Raw genomic sequence first — 12,541 nt, forward strand, 5'->3', positions numbered from 1 at the left:
AAGACCAGATCTTGATTTCATGAATAAATAAATTGTATTAATTGAAATAATATACGAAAATAAAAAGGCATAGAATAAAACACTGCATTGCCACTAAACAGTAGTGCAAATAGGCCGTACTGATGTGTACACCAAAGACTTCCTGACACTCCTCTGCCCCGCTGTGTTCGCTCTGGCTGTGGTCGCTCCGAACTGTTTCGGCCCGTGGCAAAGCGAGTCATCCTCGCTGCTGTCCAAGGCATGTTGAGACGCAGCATTTATTTAATGCTCATATGTCCTAGTGCTGAAAAAAGGTTATATGAAAAAGTGTGATGGTAGCGGTGGTGCGCTAAACATGTTCTGTGAGCAGCTGGATGTGAACCATGGTGTGAAGGAAGTGAACACAACGATCGATTTTCAACTGTGCGCGCATGCACTGGTGTAATTGAGCTGCGCTGCTATATATCTTTTTTTTATCAATGTGACGAGTTGCGAGTCTAGTGCAGGCCGGGTTTTTTTTCCCAGCACCCCCTGCTGAGAATACGTTCTCGCGGCTATGGTTGCACCAGATGTTATAAACATTAAACGGTCACATAAATCATTACTATTTTTAGAAAATGTATGTTTGTTTCATGTATTTGTATTGGAAGTCCTGGTTTTCACTAGGGTTGCCGCGGTGTGGACATTTTCACACCGAGTAATACACTCGTCTCAACACCGGTATTACCGAGTATAAACGGTATAAACTTTGAAACTAGGTCAACCGCCACACAAGCATCGGTTTTTAGACCCTTCTCGTCCTTCAGTTGCCGCAAACGTTCAAAAGCAGCGCCTAGGATTATTCTTGATTTCAGTTTTTCTCTTTCAGCGTTTTTATTATCAATTACTCTCTGAAAAAGAGTTTTCCTTCTCTTTGCTGGTGGTGGTGGTGGTGGTGGTGGTGGTGGTGGTGGTGGGGATGGTGGTGGGGATGGTGGCGTCTTGTCTGCCATGGAAATTGTCTTCTAGTGCTAGGTCCAAATGTGGATTAACTAGTTCCAGTAGATACCGCAGGATAACAACAAACAGGAGCTTGCTCTGGGTCACAAGCTCTGGGTCACGAGTACTGCACGAAGGGGTCGCGCACGGGGCGCGGGGGAGGGGGGGAGGGGGAGTGCAGTACGACCGTTTGATTGACGTACTTACTGTCCAATGAAACTCAGTGGCAATGGAAATGATTGGCTGGAGTTTTTCGAGCCCTGCCCGTTCCACAGATGATTGACAAGTTTAATTTTCATGTCAGTACTTCTAACTCAGTGGCTGTAAGCGGGTTATGATAAGGATTTCAAGTAATTTTGAAAAAATGGCCAAAAAAGCGAATCACCTACGCAACCTTTAATGTTAGGTCTCTTAATAACAAATCATTTTTAGATAATGATTTTATTACCACCTCTAAACTGGATTTTATGTTTTTAACTGAAACATGGCTGGAACTAAATAACAGGGCAACCGTTCTGATAGAGACAGCTCCTCCCAACTATAACTTTTTTGATGCATGTAGATCTGGAAAAAGAGGTGGAGGGGTTGCTGTTATATTTAAAAATGATTTTCAGGGGAAACAGATGTTATTTGGTGATTTTCCATCATTCGAATACCTTTGTGCTGTATTGAAATGCTCCCCCAGAGTTCTCCTATTAATTATTTACAGGCCACCCACATACTCTGCAAATTTTTTCGATGAATTCACAGAATTATTGTCTAGCATCTCCACAGACTTTGACTGTCTAGTTATAACTGGTGACTTCAATTTTCATACTGATGATTTGAATGACAAGTGTGCAAAAAAACTTTTTACCATTTTGGACACATTTGAACTGTCCCAACATGTGAAAGAGACTACTCATTGTAAGGGCCACACTCTAGACCTGGTTATCACAAAGGGCCTCAATGTTTCTGATCTCTCTGTGACTGATCCTTCCTTGTCTGACCACTTTTGTGTTTTCTTTAATATATCTTTTATTCCCGACATACAGACAAAATCAAATACTGTCAAAAAACGGTATATCAATGAAGAATCGTATGTACTTTTTAGAAAGGCCATCTCCTTACTACCACCTCTCAACCCATGTTCTGCTGATGATCTTGTAGAAAACTTTAATTTGAAAATTTTGAAAGTCATGGATGTCATTGCACCTTATAAGGTTTAAACGATTTCTGGAAAGCAAAAGGCACCCTGGAGAAAAGCTGCTTCTGTAACAGCACAGAAAAAAGAATGCAGGAAGGTTGAACGCATCTGGCGTAAAACAAAACTTCATATTCACCATGATATCTACAAAGAGAGCCTCCGTGCCTACAATTCAGACTTAAAAAGTGCTAGAGAAACATTTTTCTCCAATATCATTAAATCCAATAATAATAATGCAAAAACCCTATTTGCAACTGTTGACAGACTGACCAACCCCCCAACACAAATTCCACCTGATCTCCATTCCACGCAGAAATGCAATGAGTTTGCAGCTTTTTATACTGATAAAATTGAAGGCATCAGACGCGACATCAATATCTCCACTTCAAACAAAAATGTTGGACTACCACCCTGTTCAGGCAAAAGTAACGTGGCAGGGATGGCATGCTTTAATGTTATTGACTCTAAAACTCTTGTGGAAACTGTTACACAACTAAAGCCATCCACCTGTTGCCTTGATTCTTTACCTACCAACCTCTTTAAGAATGTTTTTGACTGCCTAGCAATAGACATATTGCAGATAGTTAACAACTCTCTCCAGTCAGGCAACTTCCCAAAAGCCCTGAAAACTGCAGTTATTAAACCCCTTTTAAAAAAGCGGAGCCTAGATACCTCTATTATTAACAACTACAGACCAATATCAAATCTGCCCTTCATAAGTAAAATCATTGAGAAAGTTGTCCTCCAGCAACTTAATCACTTCCTGGCATCAACTGGTTGTTATGACACCTTCCAATCAGGATTTCGACCCCTGCACAGCACTGAGACCGCCCTCATTAAAGTTGTAAACGACATCCGTCTTAACACAGACTCTGGCAAAACCTCAATACTAACGCCCCGTGCCCACTACATGTGTCCGTTGCGTGATCCCCATTGACTTTAATGGGGACGGACGCGCAATGCATTGTGGATCCGTACGTTCCGTTGAAGCCTTCGGCTCAGTCAAGAAGTTGAAATATGTTCAACTTTTTCGGCAGCGACGGATCCGTCATCCAATCAGATCGCGTCTGCAAATTTAAGCACTGTGACGCGACTCGGGCTCTGACGATACTGGAAAGCGGGAAAGCGGGTCATCTTGCATCGCAACAAGCAGGAAGTAGCGGGAAGAACCCGGCGAAGCGATTTGATTGGCTGACGGATGCTTCTGCAAAGACTACTCCCCCATCAGTCAGCAACGCCTTCCCTCCTCCGTTGACTGAAGGAGGTAGTGAGCACGGGGCGTAATGCTACTAGACCTCAGTGCTGCATTCGACACTGTAGACCATACAATACTTTTGGTTAGAAAACTGGGTGGGGCTTTCAGGCACAGTCTTAAATTGGTTCAGATCCTACCTACAAAATAGGAACTACTTTGTTTCCATCGGCGACTTTGTATCAGAATCAACCAACGTGATGTGTGGAGTCCCACAAGGTTCGATCTTAGGACCCTCTTTATTCAACATCTACATCCTCCCACTAGGGCAAATCATGCATAATAACAATATTGACCATGATTGCTATGCTGATGACACGCAAATCTATGTATCGCTATCACCAAATGACTATCGGCCCATAGATCTGCTGTGCCAGTGCATTGAGCAAGTGAAAGACTGGATGTGCCGAAATTTCCTTCAGCTAAATGAGGATAAAACAGAGATAATTGTATTTGGTGCTAAAACGGAAAGGCTTAAAGTAACCCAACACCTTCACTCTCTGTCCCTGAAAACCTCAATCAAAGCCAGAAATCTAGGGGTTATCATGGATTCTGATTTACATTTCGAAAGTCACATCAAATCAGTTACAAAATCTCCATATTATCACCTTAAAAATGTAGCAAGACTTAGAGGGCTCATGTCCACGGAAGACTTACAAAAACTTGTACATGCCTTTATCACTAGTAAGCTTGATTACTGCAATGGTCTCCTTACAGGTCTCCCAAAACAAACTCTAATGCCGCTTTTCCACTGCATGGTACCAACTCGACACGACTCGACTCGACTCGACTCAGCTCGCCTTTTTTGCGTTTCCACCGCGATCTAGTACCTCAAGTGGCTGCTTTTTCTAGTACCGCCTCGCTCTAGGTTCCAAGCGGCTGAGCCGATACCATAAGGTGACGTCGGCAGACGGCCGGCCACTGATTGGCCAGAGAATGTGACGATGTCACGAGAGCGACATGGCAACCATGCTGGTAACAGCCATAACAGCGCCGCAGCCAACATATATTCCACTTCTTCAACTTCTTCAACATGACAACTAGTAAGTCAACACAGTGGTCCATTGCTGAGGTGCAGACGCTTCTGTGTCTTGTGGCCGAGGATAGAATTCAGAAAGAGCTGGACGGAGCCACCCGTAATGAAAAGGTTTATAAGGAGGTCGCTAAGTTGATGCAAGACAATGGTTACATCAGGTCTTACGTGCAGTGTCGAGATAAGCTCAAAAAACTTAAAAGCGACTATAAAGCCATTAAGGACCAGAACGGCAGGAGTGGGTCGAACCGAAAATCGTGGAAGTGGTACGACCACTTACGGCCACAGACCGGCAAACAACGGGAGGGAGAGTGGCATCGACTCGGCCATGAGTTTGTTGGAGGAAATTAATAATAATGGTAAGTGTTTTTATGAACCCATTCCATAGTCTGCTTGAAAGCAACATTCGATATTACCGGAAAAAGTTTAAAGGTGACCCCACATGTCCTTAAAGAGCTTAACATTTTGGTATTCCTATGGTTAAAATGGCTGACGATTTGATAGAGTTATGAAGGTCCAAAAAACGTACGGAAGTAATAAAGGTTTGAATAACAATAGTGTGAATGCACCAGCATTGACGCTATTCACATTAATTAATATGTTATTTTTAAGTGTTGCATTATGGTGTGCACTGCATTTACTTATGTTGTGCATGTACACTTTTGTTCAAGACTTCCTATCTACAAACGAAGAAGGCGGTTTGGTCGACAGTGATGAACCCCCAGCAGCAGCTTCAACAACGCCACCGCCCACAGAACCACCTTCTCCAGCGTCCAGCACTAGCACCAGCACCAGCACCACTGGTAAGAAATAGTTCACATCATCTAGCTTTTAGGGTGCACTCACACTAGGCCATTGTGGCCTAGTGTGAGCGCACCCTTAGCTTCAATTGTATTTTCCCAATACATTTTTTAAAACTTGCTTTGGTTAACCACCTCCCATTTCTACCTGTCTTCATTGTTGTCTAGACAAGAGAAAAAGGAGCCTGTCGCAACAGGAGCACTCGGCTCAAGTGACGGACTGTCTCAGAGAAATGCACTCCGATGACATCGCCCAACAGGATCGTGCCCGGGCCCAGCGTGACGACCACCTCCAGCTGCTCCTCATTGACGCCCGAGAAGCGAGGGAGCAGGAAGCATCATTGAGGAGAGAGGAGGCGGCACAGACTTCAGAGTTCCACCGATCGTTCCTTGGTGTGTTCGGCCAACTGGTGGAGGCAATGCGTGACCGACGTGTTTGAACCACTCCCCCAGCCCCAGATTCTCTAGTCAAGTTTATATTATATTATAAATATAATAATTATTCCACTTTTTTGTAAATAGTTTATATTCCACCTTTTTGTAAGAAGTTTATGTTCCATCTTTGTGTTTAAAAGTTTGCTGTGCTGCACTGATTTGCTCCTATTCTGTTTTAATAAATTATAAGTAACTTATGTGATCGTTTCATGATTTTCTAATTCATCTGTCATTACACTGGTAGGAAAAGTCATTACACACAAAATAAATAACTAGTAATTGTTCTTTACCCTCTTTTGGATTGTGAGGTGCTCAAGTGCCGGCAATAGGAAGTCTATTAACATAAGGTAATATCATACTGGGGCATAATGTGGCAAAGTTATAAAAGGTATTGAAAAATATATACCGCCCAACCTACACCTGGCTGAATCTTTGCAAAGAAGCTGCAATCATATTCTAAGATTTTACCAAATAATGGTGTAAATGTTTAAATATAAACTTTAAGTGATAGGACCAGTGCTGTCCTTTTCCCCTATACATTAATTAGGGTTCAGAAAGAAACCAGACCCAGTTCACATTTTTTAAAGGGTGTCTAGTGTATTTTCCCTTCAAATGTTACTCGATTTTTCTTAAATCTTTTAGCATTTAATGCCAGTAAATCTTGGTAACCTTTACAAATGATAAAACAAAAGTGGAGACATGTATGAAAAGTATAAAAGTTTAATGTTTTCACAACATACAAAATGTGATGTGTATACCTACATGGCAAATTCAAAATGTATTATAACATTAATTATTCGCCAACAAGAACTGCTTTAGACCCTCCCGTACATTGATGCCCTCAACATCCTGTGCCACTGCCACCCCAGGCTCTGCTGGTTGTACATCCAACTCGGTCAACTCGGTCTCATAAGTCTCTCCATGATTTTCACAAAGGTTGTGCAGAGCACAGCAAGTCATAACCATAGACTTAACCAGTTGGAGATCAGAGTCGTTCCTTTTCAGGAGGCACCGCCACCTTCCTTTAAGCCGGCCAAAAGCGTTTTCAACAACCACCCTTACTCTACTGAATTTTCTGTTGAACATCTGCTGTTCTGCTGTTAGTCGTCCTGTGTCTTGGAAGGGTTTCAAGAGCCAGTTCTGCAAAGGATATGCTGAGTCTCCTAGGATGTAATAGCCAGCAGTCACCCCTCCAATGTTCCTGGTGCGAGCTGGGAAGTGGTTCCCTCGGCTGGCTAACTCCCACAGTTTGGACACTCTCAGAACCCTGGCATCATGCATGCTCCCTGCCAGTCCAGCAAACACGTTCCAAAACAGCCCCTTTCCATCGACAACACCTTGAAGGAGGATGGAGTGCCAGCCTTTACGGTTGAAGAAGTCACAATGATAGTCCTGTGGTGCAAGGATTGGTATGTGTGATCCATCGATCGCACCAACACAGTGTGGGAGCCCCCACCTGTTCTCAATGTAGGTAGCCATTTCGTGGAACTTCACCTCGTCTGGATAACGGATTTGTTCTGGCACCAACAATGTCTCTGCTGCAGCACAAAAATCCTGCACACACCGGCACACAGTTGTGATGCTGACTCCAAAGAGATGTCCAATACTCCTATACTCGGAGCCAGTAGCGAGCTTCCACAGTGCAATGGCCACTCTCTTCTTCAGGGGCACACATCCGCGGAAATTGGTGTCTTGCCGCTCCAAAACTGGACGCAGTTTGTTGGTCAAGAAGCCAAACGTTTCTTCAGACATCCTGAAGTTCTCCACCCACTGCTCGTTGGTGAAGCCGGGAACAATCACATCCCACCATTCCGAGGATCGGTTGTGCGCCCAGACCGATGGTTTGCGGCGGAAATGTTGTGACGAGAGTAGCATCTGAAAGACACACACACACAGGCTAAATATTTTAGTACTTATAGAAATGGCTTGCAATCATTAAAACGTTGTACACTGGACTTATTTTGTACGAGCTAGCTAGCATTAGCAACAGTTAGCTTACCTGGATGCGTCTTTTCTTGGAGGCTTGATTCCTCTCATCTTCGGCTTCACACTGTTGAATATACTCCAACACTCTCCGGGACTTTTCGAGTGTATTTTGTCTCGCCGCGTGCAGCCTTCTCTGACTCTCTTCTCCTTTGTGTCTTATAAAAAGCACCAGACCGAGCAGCACGAATACCATTGCTTCGATGTCCTCCATTGTTTGTTATGGGGGTTCTGTCCACGCGTGGGTTGGGTAGGTCTTGTTTGCGTCGCGTACAAAAATACGTCACGGCCCTTTCGCGCAGCCGACCCCGCCCACGTCCCGGAGGTACTATTTGCGGTGGAAACGCACCCGCGCTGCTACCGTGTCGAGTCGTGTCGAGTCGTGTCGTGTCGAGTCGAGCTACATGTGCAGTGGAAAAGCGGCATAAGGAAGCTTCAGCTTGTTCAGAATGCTGCTGCTAGAGTTTTAACAAAGACCAAAAAATGTTAACATATTACACCAATTCTTAAATCGTTACATTGGGTTCCTGTAGGTCAGAGAATTGATTTTAAAATCATGTTGCTAACCTATAAATCCCTACATGGTTTAGGCCCAAAATATTTAAATGATATGCTTCCACTACATAAGCCTTCTAGAACACTAAGATCTTCTGAGACCAATCTGTTAATTATCCCCAGAGTAAACACGAAACATGGGAAAGCAGGATTTAGTTACTATGCAACAAATAGCTGGAATAAACTCCCTGAGGATTTAAGACTTGCCCCAACTCTGAGCACCTTCAAAACAAGATTGAAGACTTTTGTGTTTGCTTTAGCTTTCTGCTAAATCTTAAATACTTTACCTTTATTTTACTAAAATGCCTTTTTAACTTTCAATTTAATTTTCACACTTTCACACTTTCACAAGGATAAGGGTTACTAGAATCCGGGTTGGAGTCCCAGAGAAAGTACCAAGTTCCTTTTAGGTCGGGTTGGAGTCCCGACGCGGATACCAGAGAGACTGTTGATCTGATCTTAAATACATTGCACTTTCTATTTTACTCATTTCTTTGCATATGTTTTCTTTGACTTATCTATTATATTATTTTATTGTATAACAATGTTTATATGTGAAGCACTTTGAGTCTGCCTTGTGTATGAAAAGTGCTATATAAATAAAGTTGCCTTGCCTTGCCTTAAATATTCTATGTTAAATCCCAAATAAATTGTTGACATTTCTAAACGAAAGCCGGAGACTCCATCATTAAATGTATTAGTTTAGGTTATTCAGCTTCTTCTTCTCCTCCGGAAAAACACGACCGCATTGCATTGTGGTATACGGGAGTAACATGTAGGGAACATCGTATGTACCCTATTTTAAGTCCACTATATAGGGCACTATAGTGCCCTATATAGTGGACCACTGAGAATTCGAACACCCTACAAAATGGCGTGCACCCTATTTAGTGCACTACATCCATGATAGGGAACGATTTCGAACACAGCTTCTGTGTGTGTGTGTGTGCGTTTGTTGTGTGTTTTGTGGTTTGCTTGTTAGGCTATTTAATATTCAGTTTATGTATGTTAGTAAAGGGTTGTGATTGTCCTGGGAGATAACTGAAAAATGTATCATGCAAAAATAATTAATGTATCCTTAGTGCCACATTTTTTGTTAAGTCCAATTCTTTTTAATTCATCACCTAATTTTAAAGCAGCATAAAGGAGGAATTGCTCATCAGTAACGGCCAGTAGTAGGCTATGCTTATGTGGCAGGGCGAGGGGAGAAGCGGGCGTGGGGCGAGGTCACGTTAGGGACCATACCAAGCACAGCCCGTGTTCAGGAGGTTGCAGACAACGCCACCTTGGGACTTTCACCCAAAGATTTAATTTAAGACACGCAAGTAAGTTGACTCTAATGGCAGGAGACGTGGTTCACAGTTTTTAACAATATATATTTTATTTAATTAATCCAATGGAATAAGCACACAATAAACTGTTAAGGCGGAGGCTGATGTGAATGGGGGGACTAGCGAAGGGAAGGGTCCAAATAATATAATTCACCCGGGTAAGTGATAATCACACACACAAACACAAATCCCAGGGAAGCACAGCACACAGGAAGAAAAGGGACACCGCCACCACCACAGACCTCTGTAAAGTAAAACAGACAAGAATCAAACACAATAAAACAAAACTAATACGAAACCAAAACGGGGCAAACAATCAATCCAAACAAAATATCCTTTGCCCAAAAACAGAAAAGAAAGCAAATAAACAAACTATATTCAAAGCAAAACAAACTCAATGGCCAAGCGGCACACTTATGGCAGTGAAAATGGCTGTAACGGTTTCCGGCCGTGGTAACACAACGCCAAATCTGTTGCAACGCTGTAGGCAACGGACAACAAACAGCGCTATAAACAAGGACAGCAGACAAAGCTGTAAACACAACAGTGGACGGCGCTGTAATTGAAACCGCAGACGAAATATAAGACAAAGCAGCAGGGTTCAGCCGTTCAGGTTGCTCAGTAGCCGTCCCTCATCTAAAAACAGAATGTATAAAATTGGTAAAAATGTTTATTATTGAAATGACCGTATGGGCCCAATGCTGAATTAAAACACACTATACCTGTTGACCCGATTGGCGGCACACTGACGATAACAGGGGGAGGAGCCTACAGCTACATGCGGTACCTACAATCAAACCATTGTTAGCGCTAATATTTAATCAGATTGTGCAGACCAAGAGGACACTTACCAACGCAGGCCAACGGGAGTAGCGCACGCTAATAGCGGGGCACGGCAGCTCAAGCGCTCTGCAGCAAAGCAAATGCACCCAAGAATCAACAACAACCTCAATAGGATCTCGGAAACAAAGCAGCAGCGTACCACCTTACCTGCCGCGAGGCAACACTTCGGACCGGAAGTCATGCATGCAATTGAGCGCAGATAGAGAGAGTACCGGGGAGACCTGCCACCTTTATGTAGCGTTCCCCCTACCGGCTGCTATGCGCACTTCATTGAGTGTCTACTGCTACATTCTACCCCCGCTTCTTGCATCGTCGTCCCGACGATGGGCAAAAAGCAAGGAACACGAGCTAGGACCAGGGTCTAAATAAAGCAGACACTGCATGGGAAACTGGTGCAGGGGGACCCGCCGCCTCTACCTGTCCAGTTGGCCGTGGAACATGATGGACATTGGAGTGGTGACCAGCAGTTGAGCGCATGGTCCGGCGTGGGGCGAGGTCACTAGGACCGGGACAACTGACTGGAGGGCAGCGTCCAAGTTCCGTGCTCCAGTACGTGGTGCCGACAAAGGGACGCCGACTTGGGGGTCGGGGTCAGATGGAAGAACTGGCCTTTGGGGGCGGGCCTGGGTCACAGCAGTTAAGCTGGTGTCATGCCTGACTGCAGAGGCCACTGGGGGCTGTGGCCTAAGGACCAGCAGATCGTACTCAAATGAGTCATCATTCTCTGCAACTGGTTCCTCCACAGGTGGTGGGTCATGAGGGGGAGCACATCCAGGGGGGTCCACTCCAACCGCAGCTTTCAGCATTTTGCGGTGGACTTGCCTGATCTTAGTCGGGTTGCCCACTGGCACGATGGTATATACAGAGCCACCTTCTACAGGTGCTCTCAACACTCTGTACTTCATGGAGCTCCACCGATCCCGAATCTTGTGAGGCCCTCGTGCATTAAAATCACGCAGAAATACCAACTGCCCTTCCCTGAGCAATAGCTCTTTGACATGCTGGTCATGGGCTCGCTTTCGGCGGCCTGCAGCGTGTTGCAAGCGCTCCCTTGCACCTCGAATGCCACCTGTAGTCGAGCCTGGTGTTCCTGGACCCATTCATGGACAGAACCATTAACTGGGTTCTCAACTCTACCCAATAAAAAGTTGAGTGGCAGTCGAGGTTCCTGGCCAAACATCAGGAAAAACGGACACTCTCCGGTAGCCTGATGGGGAGTGGTTTTATAGAAATAAAGGACCTGAGGCAAACATGAAGTCCAGTCCCTCTTTCGGGAGACAGGCAGTGTACGCAACAGATTGTGGAGTGTCCTGTTGAACCGTTCACACTGACCATTCCCCTCAGGATGGTAGGGTGTGGTGCGCGATTTCGCAATGCCATACAAGCTGCAAAGTTGCTGTATGAGCGAGCTCTCAAAGTTACGGCCCTGGTCGGAATGTAACCGAGACGGGACACCAAATTTATAAAACCATTCTGATACAAGGACCTTGGCCACTGTGGTTGCACGCCGATCCCGAGTAGGAACAGCTATGGTGTATTTACTAAAAACATCTGTCATTACCAAGACATTTTCGACACCATTCTGTGCAGGCTCAAGGGTAGTGTAGTCGATGGCAACGATTTCATTAGGACGCGATGCCAACAGATGGCCCATATAGCTGCAAGTTGTTGGGTGGACATCTTTGGCGACTTGACACCTCTCACATGCCTGACACCATTGAGCCACATCAGAGGACATGCCTGGCCAATAGCACCGGGACCGCAGCAGCGCCAAAGTGCGCTCCACTCCCTGATGACCATGCTCCTGATGGACCTGGTTTAAAACCTCGCTGGTGAGAGCCTCGGGCAACAACAACTGAAAAGTGGGCTCCGCACCATCTGAGCGGAACACCTGGCGGTACAGGACCCCGTCCCTCTCGACCAGGCGATCCCACTGACGGAGCAGAATCAGTGCAGACTGTGACAGTTGTGCCCGCTCCTCGTGGCTAGGACGCTGCTTTCTCTCAAAAAACGGAATCAACTCTAAAATCACCGGGTCAGCCTGCTGAAGGGGTCAGGATCTCAGGGGTGGTGTGCTGTGGCAGGGCTACAATGGTAGCTTGGATTACCTCATCCTCTCTCAGTGCCAGGGCTTGTCGCAGAGGCTTGGGCATGGCAGTACCAGGG

General features: G+C 45.0%; 2 protein-coding genes across 2 annotated transcripts; one reads left to right on the plus strand and one right to left on the minus strand.

Moving 5' to 3' along the window:
* Window positions 1–4,111: 4,111 nt before the first annotated feature.
* Window positions 4,112–5,978, plus strand: LOC130404807 (uncharacterized). The gene is made up of 3 exons (XM_056609721.1): window positions 4,112–4,787; window positions 5,100–5,231; window positions 5,397–5,978. The coding sequence occupies exons 1-3, from the start codon at window positions 4,577–4,579 to the stop codon at window positions 5,666–5,668; spliced, it is 615 nt and encodes a 204-aa protein (XP_056465696.1). The 5' UTR covers window positions 4,112–4,576; the 3' UTR covers window positions 5,669–5,978.
* Window positions 5,979–6,452: 474 nt separating this feature from the next.
* On the minus strand, window positions 6,453–8,060 carry LOC130404247 (uncharacterized). The gene is made up of 2 exons (XM_056608889.1): window positions 7,663–8,060; window positions 6,453–7,538 (listed from the first exon to the last, which is right to left on the minus strand). Exons 1-2 carry the CDS (start codon window positions 7,858–7,860, stop codon window positions 6,453–6,455), a joined length of 1,284 nt encoding a protein of 427 aa, XP_056464864.1. The 5' UTR covers window positions 7,861–8,060.
* Window positions 8,061–12,541: the final 4,481 nt, after the last annotated feature.

This window comes from Gadus chalcogrammus, chromosome 15 (genome assembly GCF_026213295.1).
Source record: "Gadus chalcogrammus isolate NIFS_2021 chromosome 15, NIFS_Gcha_1.0, whole genome shotgun sequence".
Classification (NCBI taxonomy): Eukaryota; Metazoa; Chordata; class Actinopteri; order Gadiformes; family Gadidae; genus Gadus; species Gadus chalcogrammus.